General features: G+C 40.8%; 1 protein-coding gene across 3 annotated transcripts in view; it reads right to left on the bottom strand.

The window, feature by feature from the left end:
- The window catches only part of TTC1 (tetratricopeptide repeat domain 1), a 53,134-nt gene that overhangs the window by 19,528 nt on the left and 13,849 nt on the right, over positions 1–19,757 (bottom strand). For all 3 annotated transcript variants that reach the window (XM_002744110.7, XM_008984218.5, XM_008984222.5), the window contains exons 3-5: positions 10,468–10,528; positions 8,294–8,406; positions 4,622–4,658 (exon numbers count right to left, since the gene is read on the bottom strand). In XM_002744110.7, the coding sequence (XP_002744156.1) occupies positions 4,622–4,658; positions 8,294–8,406; positions 10,468–10,528 (211 nt within the window). The remainder of the gene's footprint in view (positions 1–4,621; positions 4,659–8,293; positions 8,407–10,467; positions 10,529–19,757) is intronic.

Here is a 19,757-nt window from a genome sequence, read left to right as displayed (position 1 = left end):
AAAATAAAACAAGGCCATGTAAATGCAAGTGAAGTGAGAAATGAGGTAACTTCAGAAAGTGGTCTCAGAATAAGAAGAGGGACTATGTGAGAGAGATCAGCCATGTGAAAGGCTAAGGAGGAGTGTGCCAGAAGAGGGACCACCAAGAGTAACTCTGGCATGTTAGTGACTAGACTGGGACCAGAGGTGGAAATGGAGGGCCATGCAGGGACTTCGTGGCCAGGGAAAGGAGTCTGGACTTTTTCCTGAGTGTGATGAGAAGCCACTGCAAAGTTTTCAAGCAAGCTTCAGACATACTCTGATTTACATTTTTGAAGGATTGCTTTGGCTGTAGTGTGGGGGTGGGTGGGGCAAGACTGAAAGCTGTGAGATCAGTTGGAAGCCAGTGTAGTGGTCCAGATGAGGGAAGATGTTGGCTTGGTCTAAGCTGGAAATAGTAGTGATGGAAAAATAGCAGCCAGATTAGATTAAGTAGGTCTTTAAATTTGAGCCCACAGAACTTGCTAATTAATTAATTAGCCATGTAGCATAAAAGAACAATCAGGGATGACTCCAAAGGTTAAACTTAAGCAAGGGAATGGATGGTAATACCATTTATTAGAATGGAAAAAAAGAACTGCAAGTTGTGTGTGTGTATGGGGGCTGGGCACGTTAAATATGAGGTGCCTACCAGACATCCAAAACAAAGAACAACTTGGCACTGGGATACAGGACTCTAGAATACAGGGCAGAAGTACAAGCTGAAGACAGAAACTCTGCCATACAGAAGCATGTATTTTAAAATTGATTAGTTTTGGCTTTTATCTTCATGAAAATATTCCTTTTGTTTCCCTTAATTGCATTTTTGTTACTCTAATTTCTTTTTCTTTTTTTTTTTTGAGACCAAGTTTCACTCTGTCATCTGGTCTGGAGTGCAGTGGTGCAATTTCAGCTCACTGCAACCTCTGCCTGTCAGGTTCAAGCGATTCTCCTGCCTCAGCCTCCCAAGTAGCTGGACTACAGGCATGTGCTACCAGGCGTGGGCTAATTTTTGTATTTTTTGTAGAGATGGGGTTTCAGTATGCTTCCCAGGCTGGTCTTGAACTCCTGATTGAACATATGATTCTCCTGCTGCAGTCTTTCAAAATGCTGAAAGTGCAGGCACGAGCCAGCATGCCTGGACTCTACTACCTTGTTTTTTTTTTTTTTTAAGACAGAGTCTCCCTGTTACCCAGGCTGGAGTGCAGTGGCACAATCTTGGCTCACCGCAACCTCTGCCTCAGCCTCTCAAGTAGCTGGGATTACAGGTGCATGCCACCACGCCCAGCTAATTTTTGTATTTTTAGTAGAGACGGGGTTTCACCATGTTGGCCAGACCGGTCTCAAACTTCTCACCTCAGGTGATCTGCCCACCTCAGCCTCCCAAAATGCTAGGATTATAAGCATGAGCCACAGCACCCAGACTACTACATCTTTTAAAAGACGGAAACCTGTAACTTTATCTTAAGCAAGATACCACAATTTTCCAACTAGTGGATAGCTTCTAATTATGCAAATATGTGTTGAAGAGACAGAAGTTTCCCCATGATTATTATTATTTTTGAGATAGAATCTCATGCTGTCACCTAGGCTGGAGCACAGTGGCTCAATTTTGGCTCCCTGCAGCCTCAACCTCCCTAGGTTCAGGTGATTCTCCTACCTCAGCCTCTTGAGTAGCTGAGACCACAGGCATGTGTTACCATACCTGACTAATTTTTGTATTTCTTATAGAGACAAGATCTTGCCATGTTGCCCTGGTTGGTCTCGAACTCCTGAGCTCAAGCCATCTGCCCGCCTTGGCCTCCCAAAGTGCTGGGATTACAGGCATGAGCCATTGTGTCTGGCCCCACGATTACTTTATATAATCCTCTAAAACCAGCATAACACTCTAACATAATTTTCCTTCATAATATACATAAAGACAATGTGCCAGTCATGGTGACTCATGCCTGTAATCTCTCAGCAGTGTGAGAGGCTGAGGCAGGAGGATCGCGTGAGCCCAGGAGTATGAGACCACCCTGGTCAACATAGGGAGACCCCCATTCTTTTTAGACAAAATAAAAAAAAGTAGCTGGGCATGGTGGTGTGCACCTGTAGTCCCAGCCACTTAGGAGACTGAGGTGAGAATGAACTTAAACTTTATGCCAAGGATGAAAACCCTGGAGCTCCAATATGACCTCAGAAATAAGCTAAGTTATTTGCCAAGGCTTATGAATTGAGAGAGAAGATTGAGAAAGGGAGGGGGGGGGGAGAGAGAGAGAGAGAGAGAGAGAGAGAGAGAGAGAGAGAGAGTGTGTGTGTGTGTGTGTGTGTGTGTGTGTGTGTGTAGGGTGGGGGTTGATGGGTGCTCTCAATACAGACAAACCATACTGATGTAAATTTAATTTGCCCATGAATACAATGCATATATCCATAATGACCATGTCTAACCACATAAATATTAGTTTAAGCAAGTCCAAAAACAAATCCGGAAAACACTTTGGTTGGAGAACACTTTCTTCTCCTTTCTCTCATTTTCTAGGCAAGGCTCCTACACTTTGGGCTGCAGCTGGAAGTAAACTGTTTCATATGGAAATGAACTATTTCTTACAATATACCATGCTAATCACGCTTACAAGGCATTTTTTTCACCATCTGGTTACAGAGAAACAGCTCTGAAAACCAGCAGCTTGTTCCTAATTTAAACTTCTCAAACCCACACATCCTCACATAAAGGAAATAGGTTAAATAACTTCTTTCAAACAAAACAGTACATTCAGAATTAGTTCCAGTCCAACTTGGTAACAGATCAAAAGTGGTTTTCTATATTATAATATAGAAACAGTTTCATTCAGATACTATAAGGAAATACCAAATATAAAGAAAAGAAAGCCAGTAGAGAGGGCACCAAATTAATTAGAGAAAAAATAGAAGTGTTAGAGGCATTTGAATCAGAGTAGCTCCATCTTGAATAGGGGCTGGGTAAAATAAGGCTGAGACCCACTGAGCTGCATTCCCAGGAGGTTAAGGCATTCTTAGTCACAGGATGAGACAGGAGGTTGGCACATGATACAGGTCACAAAGACCCTGCTGATAGAACAGGATGCAGTAAAGAGGCTGGTGAAAACCCACCAAAACCAAGATGGCAATGGGAGTGACCTCTGGTCACCCTCACGGCTCACTCTATGCTAATTATAATGCATTAACATGCTAAAAGACATTCCTACCAGCGCCATGATAGTTTACAAATGCCATAGCAACACTCGGAAGTTACCCCCTAAAAAGAGGAGGGGGCCTCAGTTCTGGGAAATCTCTGCCCCTTTCCTGAAAATCTCATGAATAATCTGCCCCTTATTTAGCATATAATCAAGAAATAACTAAAGGTTTACCTAATTGAGCAGCCCACACTGCTGCTCTGCCTATGGAGTAGCCATTGTTTTGGTTAGTTCTCTAATACACTTGCTTTTTCACTTTATGGACTTGCCCTGAATTATTTTCTTGTGAGGAGAGGTCCAAGAACCCTCTCTTGGATCTGGATCAGGACCCCTTTCTGGTAACAGCAGGGGAAATAGGTTACATGCTTAGTGTGAGAGGGGATCTAGAGAACAGATAAGGTTCTCTTCAACTCTGTAATTCTCCCAAAAACTATTATCCAAAGAAGAAAAACTGAAAAAATATAAAACTCAGTGATTTGCTAGAAAACCTTCTGAGACTGAGATGCAAGAAAAAGTGATGATGTGTATTCTCCACATGAAGTTGGTTCGAAAGGCAAGACACCTGACTGGCCTATCAGGCAGTTTTTGAAAACAAAAACAAAAACCACAATACAATTGTAGCAATCCCATGTCTGAGGTATCTCTAACACGTTGGTGGGATGACAAGACCTTAAGAGAACTTAGATATCATATAGCAAAGGCTTGATCCATTGTGTAGAATCTGAAAGGGTAAAAAAAATGATGGGAGGTAGGTTGGAAGAATTACAACACCAGAGAAGACTATCAATTCACTAACAGAAATTGTCCCTCATCACAGTTGTCCCCCTTCTCAAAATACACAGATCCAAATGCTCTAATGGCAGCTGCGATCTTCAATTTGAATCTCAACAGAAAGTAATTAGGGACTACAGCAAGTAAATTCTATTCCATGAGTTCTGTTGCCAAGACAGCACTAAATTTTTCTTTTCTTTTGGTCACAGGGTCACTCTGTCACACAGGCTGGAGTACAGTGGCACAATCATGGCTCACCACAGCCTCAACCTCCTGGGCTCAGGTGATCCATCTCAGCCTCTCGAGTAGCTGGAACTACAGGTGGATGCCCCCACACCTGCCTAACTTTCGTATTTTTGGTAGAGACAGGGTTTTGCCACATTGCCCAGGCTGGAGGACTGAATTTTTCTTCACGTAAAGACCAGTATAGGAGAAACTGATTGAATTATTCATTCAAAAGCACAGTTATTCTAAGATGACTATTAAATATTATCTCTGAAAAGACAGAATTATAAAGCCACCTCTTGAAAGGCCCCAGAGGAAGGGTACACATGTACAATGCACACTGGACCCAAAGCCCCTCTCTGTCTGACATAATGCTCCTGTATTAACATGTAGTGAGATCAACAAGCCTGTACCTTTGCTGCAGTCATTGATGGCCATTTCTTTCTTGTCCTACAAGGAAAAACAGTATTAATATGTGTTGCCCTAGTTTTATCTTAATGGCCCAAAGGCACAATGACATTATCTGATCACTAACAACTGCTTATGAGATACAGAATGCTTTTCAAAGAAACTACATGAAAACCTGAGTGTTACTTCCAAGACAAAATTCAAAATTAACATGGGGATGGCTCTGATCTGAAAGCCTGGTGGTAACACATTATTCAAGTTGCTTCTTTCTAAAAGTGTCTTTAAAGATTGTTCTAAATGACCTATTACATTTACAAGACACTTTACATTACAAAGCTGACATTGAGAAACTCTGTGACCTAAAACAGGGCAAATGACTGGCATCTGAATAACTGAATTACCCTCCTCTCTCATACCCCAAAGCGGTATCTTTCAGAAAGTATATAGATGCTCCATCTACAGACACACAGTGTGTGGCTTGTCATGTAGTCTCAGATATAAACCTTAATTCATCTACTGATCAAACAAAAATATAAAACAGTTAATCAAACAAAATATGTAACTAATTGAACTTTCTGCATCTAGAAGCATGGCATAGCGGAAAGAACACTGGATGTCCAAGAACTGAATTCTGGTCCTGGCTCTGACAATAACCTGCTCTTTAACACGGGCCAAGCTACTTTCCTTCTCTAGGCCTCAGTTTGTCTCATCTAAAATAGGAGCAGGCTGAACTGGATGTTATATAAGATGCCTTGCAGCTCTAAAATGTCCATTTTCCTGAAATTAGGTGAAATTTTTATATTACAGAAATAAGTTATTTCAAATATGTGTTCAATATTCTCACAATGCCTGCTGTAGCAAATACTAAATATTTTGCAGAATATTTCAGAATACTAAATAAATTGCTTCAGGATTCAATCAAAAGCAGTTTCAGGGCCAGGTATGGCAGCTCATGCCTATAATCCTAGCATTTTAGGGGACCGAGGTGGGCGGATCACTAGAGGTCAGTAGTTCGAGACCAGCCTGGCCTACATGGTGAAATCCTGTCTCTACTAAGAATACAAAAATTAGCTGGGTGTGGTGGTGGGTACCTGTAAACCCAGCTACTTGGGAGGTTGAGGCAGGAGTACCACTTGCAACAAGGAATGGAGATTGCAGTGAGCCGAGATCACACACTGCACTCAAGCCAGGACAACAGAGCAAGACTCTGTCTCAGAAAAAAAAAAAGTTATAGGATGAGGAGTGATGACTTAATGAGTACGGGGTATACTTTTAGGATGTCCGTCATCTGGAACTAGATAGTGGTGTTGGATGTATAACACTGTGAAGGTATTTTAATCCACTGAATTGTATACAGACACATACTGCATAATGTTTCAGTCAATGATAGACTGCATATAAAACAGCAGTCCCACAGGAGTTTAATGGCAATGAAAAATTCCTATCACATAATGACATAGTAGCCATCGTAACATCATGGTATAACTTACTATTCAGGTGTTTGTGTGAAGCTATGGTAAACAAACCTACCACACTGCAAGTTACGTGCAAGTATAACATAGGCTGGGCGCAGTGGCTCATGCCTATAATCCCAGCACTTTGGATGGATCACCTGAGGTCAGGAGTTCAAGATCAGCCTGGCCAACATGATGAAAGCCCGTCTCTACTAAAACTACAAAAATTAGCCAGGCATGGTGGTGCATGCCTGTAGTCCCAGCTACTCAGGAGGCTGAGGCACGAGAATCACTTGAACCCAGGAGGCAGAGAGACAGCATTGAGCCAAGATCATGCCACTGTACTCCAGTCTGGGTGACAGCATGAGACTCCATCTCAAAAAAAAAAAAAAAAAAGAAAGCGTAACACATACATACTTGATAATAAATGGCTGTTACTGGTTTATGTATTTACGATACAGTGTTTTTTGTTGTTAGATGCACTCCTTCTACTAAAAAAAAGTTAACTGTCAAACAGCCTCAGGCAGGTCCTATAGAAAGCATTCTAGGCCGGGCATGGTGGCTCACGCCTATAATCCCAACACTTTGGGAGGCCAAGGCAGGTGGATCACGAGGTCAAGAGATCGAGACCATCCTGGTCAACATAGTGAAACCCGGTCTTTACTAAAAATACAAAAATTAGCTGGGCATGGTGGCGCGTGCCTGTAGTCCCAGTTACTCGGGAGGCTGAGGGAGGAGAATTGCTTGAACCCAGGAGGCAGAGGTTGCAGTGAGCCAAGATCGCGCCATTGCACTCCAGCCTGGGTAACAAGAGCGAAACGGTCTCAAAAAAAAAAAAAAAAAAAAAGAAAGAAAGAAAGCATTCTAGAAGAGGGCATTGTTATAATAGGAGATGACAGGTTAAGTCGCCCTTGAAGACCTACCAGTGGCACTAGATGTGGAGGTGGAAGACAGTGATACTGCTGCTCCTGACCCTGTGTAGACCTAGGCTACTGTGTGTATTTGCATCTCAGTTTTCAACAAAAAAATTTAAAAAGTAAAAAAAAAAAATTTATTTTTATTTATTTTTTTGAGATGGAGTTTCGCTCTTTGTTGCCCAGGATGGAGTGCGGTTGCGTGATCTTAGCCTCCCAAGTAGCTGGGATTACAGGTGCCTGCCACCATGCCCGGCTAATTTTATTATTTTTAGTAAAGACGAGGTGTGACCATGTTGGCCAGGCTGGTCTCCAACTCCTGACTGACCTCAGGTGATTCGCCTGCTTTGGCCCCCCAAAGTGCTGGGATTACAGGCCATGAGTCACTAAGCCTGGCCCAAATCCAACTATCTAATTATGTACCATTATGGTATAAAATAAATATATTTGTACTCTTACCTATTCCACATTCACTTTGTTATACTAAAGGTTCTCAATCCTTTGAAATACACAATGCTTTTAAAAGTCTCCTGACACCCATTTTGCATTTAAGGGTACTTTTTCTTTTTTTTTTTGAGATGGAGCAGTGCTCTTGTTGCCCTGGCTGGAGTGCAATGGCACGATCTTGGCTCGCCAAAACCTCTGCCTCCCTGGTTCAAGTGATTCTCCTGCCTCAGCTTCCTGAGTAGCTGGGATTATAGGCCACCATGCCTGGCTAATTTTGTTTAGTAGAGACAGGTTTCTCCATGTTGGTCAGGCTGGTCTAGAACTCCTGACCTCAGGTGATTTAACCACCTCAGTCTCCCAAAGTGCTGGGATTAGAGATGCGAGCCACCACATCCAGCCTTAAGGGTACCTTTTATCCCAATGGTTCCACATTTCTCCTAGTGTCTATCCTTAAACAGAAAAATCAGAATCCCAGGAATAACCATTTTTATAGATGCTTTAAAGCCCAGAGTTTTCACCAGTGTTTCCCTGTGCCTTTGCATGTTTATATAGAATTCCGGTGGCCTAAAGCAACCATCTAGTTCTATTCTAGGGTATGTACTACTTGGCTCATTGTTTCATTAACCTGCCCTAGTTTAGCAAAAAATCTGCCACCCCTCTTCACTCAGCTACTTTAATGGGGAATGTTAACAGTAATCTGACTCAAATTTTTCAAAATATTTTCTATACTCCCTGTGGCCTTTACATCAGGGCAGGAAATAGGGAAGCAGCAATCTCTATGCTAGTTTTTGGAGAGAAACTATGGTATGAAAAGACTGCAAGTCCATGTGCTTTTTAAAAAGAAGATGTCAAAGATTCATACCTGCTTCATCCTTGCTGCAGCTCTATTTGAAAATAGAATCGACCTGTCCTTTTGGAAGCAGGATGGGCATATTTCGAGGGCTCGACTATAAGAACTTTCAGCTTCTGTATAATCTGAGGATGATAAGATAAAGAAAGAGTGGTCATTATGATTTTATTCCTTTTACTACATATTCCACAGGATCTCAGAGCAGTTTTCCGTTCATAGGATGAAGGTTTCGAGTTAAAAGATGGTCACCGTCTATCAAGTTTTGGGCAGTAAAAATAATTTCCTCCTTTCTTCTCTCTTTAAAGGAACAGTATTTGCTTGTGCCAATCTCACAGGCTGTGCTTGGTAAACTGACAGCTGAACATGCTGTCAGTGACAAGCCCTCAATACTCAGGAGTCCTGGCATTCCCTAAATGTTCAGTTTTCATTTGGCTGGGCAATTGAGAAAGGAGTTTTCATACGAGGTCAGAGAACTGGATAGATGAAAGAGATTAAACTGCGGGATCCATGGCCTGAGATAAAGAAAAAATTATACATGTTTGTTTTCATTAGAACTACTGTCCTTTCATATAGTCAACCTGGCTAAAACCACATCCATGAACTGTTTGAAGAGACATTTGATAGAGCTAAAAGCAACGATATAAAAATCAATATTTAAATCAAGACCTTAAAAGAGAAAACGATGATAAATTTATATATTCATTGTTACATGCATAATTATGGTCAGAATAATAACAGAAAATTGCCTATATACTCCTTTCTCAGGTTTGAAATATTTAATATTAACATACAAAAAATATGCTTTCAAAATTAGAAGCATTTGTTCTATTAGAAAAAAAATATTAATGATTACTAAACCAGGATATAAGAAAAAAAATTGAAAATCTGAAATCAGGTAATTAGGGTAACTTTTGGAAAACAAAAAAACCCTGAAAATAACTAAGGGAAAATGTTAACACTCTCAGATTTCTGAAGCATATACACTTTAAGATGTGACAGAAGACTTAAATGATCAGAGTGAACCCCACCAACTTATTCCTAAGCAAATGTAGGAACTGCAGAAGGACATGAAGAATCTCTCTTTACTTAAGGCATCCAAAGAAAATGGCACATGAAAGAGCAACCCTTCTGAAGCAGTTTGGAGAATTTAAAAAAACAAAAGAGGCCGGGCGCGGTGGCTCACGCCTATAATCCCAGCACTTTGGGAGGCCGAGGCAGGTAGATCACGAGGTCAAGAGATTGAGACCATCCTGGTCAACAAGGTGAAACCCCATCTTTACTAAAAATACAAAAATTAGCTGGGCATGGTGGTGCGCGCCTGTAGTTCCAGCTACTCGGGAGGCTGAGGCAGGAGAATTGCTTGAACCCAGAAGGCAGAGGTTGCAGTGAGCCGAGATTGTGCCATTGCACTCCAGTCTGGGTAACAACAGCAAAATTCCATCTCAAAAAAATAAAAAAATAAAAGAAGGCCGGGCACAGTGGCTAACATCTGTAATCCCAGAACTTCAGGAGGTTGAGGCAGGTGGATCACAAAGTCAGGGAGGGGATCGAGACCATCCTGGCCAACATGGTGAAACCATCTCTACTAAAAATACAAAAATTAGCTGGGCATGGTGGCCCATGCCTGTAATCCCAGCTATTCAGGAGGCTGAGGCAGGAGAATCACCTGAACCAGGAAGTCAGAGGTGGCAGTGAGCCGAGAATGGCCACCGCATTCCAGCCTGGTGATAGAGCGAGACTCTGTTTCAAAAAAAAAGAAACAACAACCAAAAGACAGGCAACCCTAGGCCATACCAGAGCAGTCAGGCCTGCTTTTATAGTACCACAGCCAGCGAGGAGTCGGGACCGTGGTTTTTAAAGCAATGCAGCACATATCCTTTTGACATTACAGATTAGTATTTTCCAAAGCAAGAGCTGAAGAGTTTTACCCCTGATTCTAGATTAACAGATAGTGAATTACAGAAAGACTATGCATGTGCCAAGAGACAAATGGTAACTTGTCACCATCAGATGAATAATTTGGCCTAGTAAAAAACCCAAAATGCCAAGGTACTGGGAAGCAACACTGTATTGTGAAGTCTGGTTTTGCTAGTTGCTTCCAAATGTTTGTTGGGGTTTCTTCACAGACTCTACAACAGGATAAGGTATCAAGATGACCAGATTATCAGTGCTGAAAGTTATCTTACCTCCTTTCTTAAACTGTTCGTTTCCCTCCTCCTTTAGTCTAATGCTCTCTTCTCTTCTTTTCTGAAAGAGATCAGAGAATTACATAATTTCTCACAATATTATTGTAAGTGAACAAAAAGATCAGCTTTCTTTACACACAAAGTCCAATTTAAAAGGCAATAGTCTGACTTTTAAGAACTGGATCAGTTTCATCTAAACCTTGCACAGTGACAGAGAAAAAACACAACCATTGGGCTAATTATCAATTGTATTCTTGATGTTTAAAACAAAGAACAGTTTTCTTGGCATGTCCTTTGCTTTCTATGTTTCTTCTATCTTTTGCATGGAATGATAATTCTATTATCACTTAATATCTACTGGGCCGGGCCCGGTGGCTCACGCCTGTAATCCCAGCACTTTGGGAGGCCGAGGTGGGTGGATCACAAGGTCAAGAGATCGAGACCATCCTGGTCAACATGGTGAAACCCCGTCTTTACTAAAAATACAAAAAATTAGCTGGGCACGGTGGCGCATGCCTGTAATCCCAGCTACTCGGGAGGCTGAGGCAGGAGAATTGCCTGAACCCAGGAGGCGGAGGTTGCGGTGAGCCGAGATCGCGCCATTGCACTCCAGCCTGGGTAACAAGAGTGAAACTCCGTCTCAAAAAAAAAAAAAAAACCAAAAAGAAATCTACTTACTCAGAAATGAAACTAAATAACATACCCACTGGTGTGTATACCAGTGTAAATTCAAATTTTAGCTTCTACTACTTACTAGTTATGTGACTTTGGACAAGTTTCAGGATCTTCCTAAGCCTCAGGCTCTTCATTTCAAAACTGAAGCTTTAATAGTTTTATGGACTACTGTTTAATGGATTAATATAATAATATATGTAAAGCTGCCCATACAGTGACTAGTAAATAAAGGCTCAATAAATAACCTATTATTTTCCGTGAAATGAGTACTTCAATTCTTATAGCTATAAGAACACTTCATGGTTTGTGTCATGAAGGAGACACAGTATGCCGGGAGAGCACATTCATGGGGACAAACCATGTCTGCAGGGTCAGGCCAGTATGCCGTTAGCAGGTTAACACATGAAAATGTGAAGAAACCTAAATAAATATGTCTTTCTTTTCTTAGCTTCTTCAAACAACTCAGAAACTTGCACAGATGGTCAAAAACTCACCAAACACAAAGGATGAGAGAATGTTATTCTGCAAAGCAAAGCAGACACGTGCTGAGTGTGTGCACTTTCTTCTGGAACATCTTAACAATATTAATTGACACAAGCCAAACTAGCAGAACAATCTGTCTGCCTGACACCTTTTCAGTGTTTTAAAACAAAAACAACAGAAAACCCCAAAACAGAGAATACCCCAAAGTTCCTTTCTTTCTTTTTCTTGAGGGGGAGGGTGGCTTTCTTCCTTCTTGAAGCTTCTGATACAGTAATTTCAAAGGGAGGAAATAAATTAGCAGTGAATTTCATACACAGGAGAAGCCTGGAATCTAAGCAATTGGTCCTTTTAACATTAGAAACTGATATGGTCTGTGTCCCTATCTAACTCTCCCCATGGGTCAAGGGAGGGACTTGGTGAGAGGTGACTGAATCGTGGGGGCAGTTCCCCCATGCTGTTCTCATGACAGTGAGTTCACTCTCACCAGAGCTGATGGTTTTCGAAAGTGCCACACTTTAAAACAATCGGCTTCCCCTTCACTTTCTGCCATGATTGTAAGTTTCCTGAGGCCTCTGGAGCCATGTGGAACTGTGAGTCAATTAAACCTCTTTTGTTTATAGATCACCCAGTCTTAGGCAATTCTTTTTTTTTTTTTTTTTTTTTTGAGACAGACAGTCTTGCTCTTGTTGCCCAGGCTGAAGTGCAATGGTGTGATCTTGGCTCACTGCAACCTCCGCCTCCCGGGTTCAAGCAGATTCTCCTGCCTCAGCCTCCTGAGTAGCTGGGATTACAGGCATGTGCCACCATGCCCAGCCAATTTTTGTATTTTTAGTAGAGATGGGGTTTCTCCATATTGGACAGGTTGGTCTCAAACTCTTGACCTCAGGTGATCCACCCACCCTGGACTCCTAAAGTGCTGGGATTACAGGTGTGAGTCATCACGCCTGGTCACAGGCAATTCTTAACAGCAGTGTGAAAATGGACTAATATAGAAACCAAAGTAAAAATATTCTTTCTCTGGAAAAGAGTTGTCAATATTCTATTGATGAGACCAGGGTATTTCCCAAATGTCTTATTATTACACTGTGGATTAAACAGAGCACTTAATTTTTTTTTTTTTTTTTTAGAATCTCAATAAAGAAACTAAAAGGTAAGTACTATGTGCCAGACACACAGCAGGTACAAGTAACAATTCATTTTAAGATATAACATATCTGAGGGAATAGCTATTCTAAAGGAATTCAGAAAAAATAAAACATAAGAATATGGCCATATTTACCTAGTACTACCCATGAGAAAGATGCTTGGATTGTAATGATCTCTGCTGTATTGATTATGGTTACTGGATGCAAGCAAAAGGCTATCTTAAGCAAAACATTTTAGGGGGCAGGTTTACTAGAAAGATATCAGTGCTCACAGAATCAGTGGCAGGCTTTAAGGATAGGCTTAGAAAGCAGGTAGAACTTGGCTAGGTGCTGTGGCTCAGACCTGTAATTCCAGCACTTTGGGAGGCTGAGACGGGCAGATCATGAAGTCAAGAGATCAAGACCATCCTGGCTAACAGAGTAAAACCCCATCTCTACTAAGAACACACACAAAACTAGCTGGGTGTGCTGGCGTGTGCCTGTAGTCCCAGCTACTCAGGAGGCTGAGGATGGAAATTGCTTGAACCCAGGAGGCAGAGGTTGCAGTGAGCCGATATCATGCCACTGCACTCCAGCCTGGTGACAGAGCAAGATTCCATCTCAAGAAAAGAAAAGAAAAGAAAAGAAAAGAAAAGAAAAGAAAAGAAAAAAACAAGCAAGCAGGTAGAACTCAAGGACACTCTGTTAAGAAGAATGCTTGAGTGTCTTTCAGTGAAAGAATTGCCAGAACAGGGCTGCAATGATAGCAAATAAACTCCAACCATTACATTATCTTTGCTTCATTCAATCTAGATTCAAGGTCTTGGTCAGAAGCATCTAATATACCAAGCACAGATCACAAGCCTTGGTTGTCAGAGGATGAAGTGAGAGACATGGGGTACTGCCACTCAACAAGATTATAACACAAGAGAATTCCTTCAAATAGGAAGGGGTGTTGGAAACCAAGACAACATAACAAATTCAGTTAACAGTTGTTTTAAAAACACATTCTTTAGAGAGGGGTTAACTCATCAAGTTACTAAAGTTTAATGCCCATCCTTTAGGAATTTCAATTTCTTTAGCATTAACTGTAAATCTCAAGCTACTCTCTGATCTATAATCTTCTCTTCAGAGCCAACTCATTAGGAATGTTCTGTGAACACAGATGAATCACTCAGACTGCCAGATCGGGCTCTTGTAAAGTAAGCGTGTGTCTGTGTTCGTGTTTTAAGAGACTAATCATTCTTTGGTAAATGTATAACATCAAGTTCCCAATGGGCAAAGTCAAGACTCAAGTATCCAGAAAGGAATTGGTGATAAGGGCCAGCCTGAGCAGCCAGCTCTAGAAATACTTTATTTTCAGAGACAGGATCTCCTTCTGTTGCCCAGGCTGGAGTGCAGTGGCACCATAAGAGTGTACTGTAACCTTGAACTCCTGGGCTCAAGCGATCCTTCTGAGTAGCTGGGACTATAAGCACCACCATTCCCAGGTAATTGTTTTCTATTTTTAGTAGAGATGGGGTCTTACTGTATTGGCCAGGCTAGTCTTAAACTCCTGGGCTCAAGCAATCTTCTCACCTCAGCCTCCCAGTGTGATGGGATTATAGGTGTGAGCCAGTGTGCCCAGCACTCATCTTGCCTTTATAACTTGAAGGACTGAAAGTTGAACTAGCAAAGCAAAAGGCTCTAGAATGTAATTCTGAGGCTAATTATTCTTTTTTTTTTTTTTGAGACAGAGTCTCACTCCATCACCCAGTCTGGGGTGCAGCAGTGTGATCTTGGCTCATTGCAACCTCTGCCTCTCAGGTTCAAGAGATTCTCATGCCTCAACTTCCTGAGTAACATGTGCCACCACACCCGGCTAATTCTTTTGTATTTTTAGTAGAGATGGGGGTTTCCCTATGCTGGTCAGGCTGGTCTTGAACTCCAGGCCTCAAGTGATCCGCCTGCCTCAGCCTCCCAAAGTTCTGGGATTACAGGTGTTAGCTGAGGCCAATTATTCTAAGTAAGGCATTCCATTGTTTGAACTTATAAATCACAACCCAGTGGCCCACTGAGTAGTAAACACTGAAAAAGAGCTGCCAATTCCTTCTCCACAGATTGTGCAAATTAAAGAGTAATGCAATTATCAGTATCATTCTGAACATCTCCTTGGAAACAGCTAAAAATAGCACATTGAGGAGAAAGTTGAACAATTTCCCAGCTGTGCTAAGACAGAACTGATGATCCCGGTACAAAGACTGGGATTTTTTTCTGCTTAATATATTCTTTCTCCAAAGGATGACAGGCATGTAGTACAATATTACTGGAATCCAAGGATAGATTATGATAGTGTATAGGTCTTCCTTAGTGTGCTAAGTGCCAGAAGCATTCATACATACATGAGCCGGGAGTGCTGATATTCTGCAGCACTATCAGGGGAAAATCTTTCCAGGTTCTGTTCTATGAACAGAAGCTTCTAATGTGGTTAGAGCCCTCACACACCTCCACAATGCCTTTTAACACATTCCAGAGAGGCCTCACAGGGAAACATCCGATCATGAATTTACTTCCATAAAAATGGAAACCAAGAAATTTTATAGGACTCTTACTCAGTATTCTTCTCCATCACTGAAAACTTAGGGGAAATAGTGACATTATCCTGCACTGTAAATCATCACAGGAATTGCCAAGGAAAGCCCCAACAGAATGCTCTCAATGAATGGAGTTTATCTGAACAGTTACTATCACAACTGTAAACTTCTCAACTTGGTATTCAAAATTCTTACAACTATACCAGCACAGTGCTTCACTGCTAAAAATCTGCTGTCACATACATTAGCTCATTTGTTTCTCAAGACAATTCTGAGAGGTGAGCATGGTGGTCTTGACTCATTTTACAGATGAGAAAAAGCAAGATTCAGAAATCTCTTGCTCACACTACATCAAGTTTTTATTCCAACCTACTCAACTTATGCGACACATGTCCTCTCTGCTAGACAGTCTGATCTCACTATCGTCTCTTAAAGCTTACCATGCTTATACCTCATTCCATTTGTTTGCTTCTATGTCCCCGCCTTGTCCTTCCAACTTCCATATGGAATAACTCTTCCATATCCTCCTTCCAACTCCTTAACACCAAATTTTCAGTGGTTTTCAAAGTCTAGTACAAACTGTATCTCCTCCCTGGGGCCACTTTTCACTTCTTTTCCCACATGGTCTTTCTTTGAATGCAGAGTATAAATACTGCTTTTAATTTTGTAATTCAATTCTGCCCTACAGATTGTTTTAAATTATAAAAACAATAAAAGCACTGCAAAAAATGTGGAGTGTTACTTAATGCTTAAATGGTTTCATGTGTTGTAGAGTGCTTTTTGGCCCTCAGATGTGGGCAGAAGAGGCTCTCGTCAATGCCCTCCTCTGGCTGGCCCTACCCATATCCCATATGGCCCTTTTAAACCTTGCTCCAGGTACTGAGTTCTTTAGGATTTCTAGTTCAAGCCTCCCTAGTCTACTTCCAGGATTTGCATAAGCATTTTACCTGGGTTTATTCTCCCAAGGGTGAACTTACAGGTTTACATAATATTCCAGGTGTAGTATTCTGTACTTTGCCTACCCTAGATCTGTCTGTATCTCAAAGAAGTCCTAGATAAATTTTTACTTATTTATTTATTTAAAGACAAAGTCTCGCTTTGCCACCCAGGCTAAAGAAATCATGGCTCGCTGCGGCCTCAACCTCCTTGGCTCAAGCAATCCTCAGCTTCCCCCGTATCTGGGACCACACGTGCACACCACCACACCTGGCTACGTTTTTTTTTTTTGGAGAGCTGGGGGTCTCACTATGTTGCCTAGGCTGGTCTTAAACTCCTGGGCTCAAGTGATCCTCCCACCTTAGCCTCCCAAGGTGCTGAGATTACAGGTGTAAGCCACCCCACTCGACTGAGTCTTGGATTCTTTTAGTGTGGAACAATGTTTAGAAACAAAGATCTGAGTGTTAGTGTGTTCATTGTTACTAGGGTGTTCCTGCTTTTAGGCCCTCTCAGTGAAGAAACCCAGGAAATACATCTTAAACAAAATGAAATCCTTATGAGTCCAAAGAACACATACAAATGAAATCCAAAAATACATTCCTCCAAAGTGAAAACTCTGGTTCTCAGAATAGCAACTTTATTAATGTGCTCTATCCTACAATAAATAAGAGTTTCAACATGGCTATATAAATATCATTACCAACAATGAACCTACTATACAAAGTTCAAGGTTTTGTTGCAGTCAGAGTCTGTGTCCAAAGTTAATGGAATTGTCTTTCCTATATAATCAATTCATTATTGTTATGCTAATTTGTTTGTTTATGGTCAATTTTAAGGCTTAGTTTTTTGCTCATCCTTTCTGGTTTAATTCTACTTTTTGAAAATAAAAAAATTATTTACACAGTTCAAAAATAGGTGGAATTTCTGATGTGCTGAAGTAAGGAGGTTGCCAAATCCTCTTCCCTAAAGCCAACTATAAAACTGGACAGGCCAGGAGCAGTAGCTCACACCTGTAATCCCAGTACTTTGGGAGGTCGAGGTGGGCAAACTATCTGAGTCAGGAGTTTGGACCATTCTGGGCAACATGGCAAAACCCTGTTTCTAGCAAAAAGCCAAAAATATAATTCAAGGTTCATCCATATTGTAGCATATATGAGAATTTTATTCCTTCCTAAGTAGAATAATATTCCATTGTATGTATACACCACATTTTATTTATTCATTCATCTATCTATGTGGAGACTTGGGTAACTTCCACCTTTTGGCTCTTGTCATTAATGCTGTTATGAATGCTGATGTACACATATGTCTGATGTTAGTTGTCTTTTGACTTTGTTTACAGTGGGGTGTTTGTTTTGTTGGACAAATAATTTTTAAAATTTTTTTCTGTATTCAGATTAATTAATTAAAATAATACTGAGATATCATTTCTACCTCAGACTGGCAAAAAGTAAAGGGTATAACATATACTACTGGCTGTGGGAAGCAGGCCATCTCATCTGCTGCCAGTGAGGATATAAACTGGTACAACCTTCTGAAGAGTGAAGTGATAATTCTTAAGAAAACTGCATATGCATCTACCAGTTTTACAAAGGTTTAAATATTATTATTTTAAAAATACAAACAGGGTTTTACTATGTTGCCCAGGCTGGTCTCGATGTCCTAGCCTCAAGCAGTCCTCCTGCCACGGCCTCCCAAAGTGCTGTGGATTATAGGCATGACCTACCACACCCAGCAGGGGTTTTCTTTTTAAAAAAGAGACAATTTCTTGTTATGATTCCCAGGCTAGCCTTGAACTCCTGGGCTCAAGCCATCCAGCCATCTCAGCTTGCCAATTACCTGGTACTACAGGAACACCATATCCAGTTGCACCGACCTTTTAACCCACAAATCCCATTTTTAGGAACCTACTCTGAAGATATATTTCCAACAATATAAAAACACACAAACAAGATTATTCATTGCAGCAGTGTTTGATATGGCAAATAGTGGAAATAATCTAAATGTTCATGAATACAAGTGGTTGGATAAATGAAGGTACTCCCATATAATGGAGAATTATTCAGCTGGAAAAAAAGAATTCATAAGATCCCTGTGAACTGATGTGATTATTTCCAGGATCTACTGTTAAGTGAAAAAAAATTAAAGTATCTGTAATGTTCTATCCCTCACGTATAAAAAAGGAATATAAGAAAATATATCTACTCTGCTCATCTGTACAAAAGAAACAAGGTAGACAGACCAGAAACTCAAGAGACTGATTGGTTACCAATAGGAGGTGGGTGGGAAAGGGGAAGAAAGAATGGAAATGAGGCAGTAGGGATGAAGAGGGCATAATATTTCTTGAGTATATCGTTTTGTATAACTTTAGGAGAACCACAGTTATGTTTTTGTACACCCCCAAATAAACAACTGAAATAAACCAGGATGTAAGAAGAACTCAAAATGGAGTACAAATACTAACAAATGAACTATATTAAACATTGATGTTGTTAGGGGAAAAAAAAAATCTAACCTAAGTAACTCTCTAATTATCTCACCCAAGATGTTAACTATAAAGGGAAATATGCTATAATTACTTTATGGTGAAGAAAGAAGGCAGATGATCAAGGTTAACATCACCACACACCCCCAGATAAGATGCACTAAGAAGGGGACATCATTTCTGTAGCATTCTTGACAAAAACACATAACTTTAGTTAAATCACATACACACACAAATCAGACAAACCCAAACTGAGGGACGTTCTATACAATAACTGCATATTCTAAGGATGTAAAAGACAATGGAGGATGGGTACAATGGTGTATGCCTGTAATCCCAACACTTTGGGAGGTCAAGGTGGTATCACTTGAGCACATGAGTTTGAGACCAACCTGAGCAACAAAGCAAGATCCCATGTCCTAAAAAAAAAATAGCTGGGTGTGATGGCAAGCGCCTGTAGTCCCAGCCATGAAAAAGGCTGAGGCAGGAGGATCACTTGAGCCCAGGAGTGTGAGGCCACAGTAAGCAATGATCATGCCAGTGTGCTCCAGCTTGGGCTACTCGGTCTAAAAAAAAAAAAAAAAGACAAAGAACTATCATCAGCTAGAAAAAACTAGGGCAATATGAAAACTAAATGCAATGAGGGATAATGAACTGGATCCTGGAACAAAAATGACGTCTGTGGAAAATGTGATGAAATCTGAATAAGGTCTGTAGTTTATAGTGTTGTAATAATGTTTATTTCCTGGTTTTGATAATTGCACTATGGCTATGTAAGCTGTTAAAATTAGGGGAAGCTGGAATCTATTTTTTGCTACTTTCTAAAAAATATTATTTCAAAAATAAAAAGTTAAAATGAAACTCTCCACCTGGGAAATAGGTTTTATCTTTCAAGAGCTAAATACAATCTCCAGTAAGGACTTTATACTCCTACCTCAGTAACAACAGTTTCTCAACACACTTATGGCACATAATGTGCAGGCACTGTGCTAATGTACAAAGTACAGAGAAGGC

This window comes from Callithrix jacchus, chromosome 2 (assembly GCF_049354715.1).
Source record: "Callithrix jacchus isolate 240 chromosome 2, calJac240_pri, whole genome shotgun sequence".
NCBI classification, from domain to species: Eukaryota; Metazoa; Chordata; class Mammalia; order Primates; family Cebidae; genus Callithrix; species Callithrix jacchus.
Note: the sequence above shows the minus strand (reverse complement) of the source record. Positions and strands in the feature narration are given on the sequence as shown.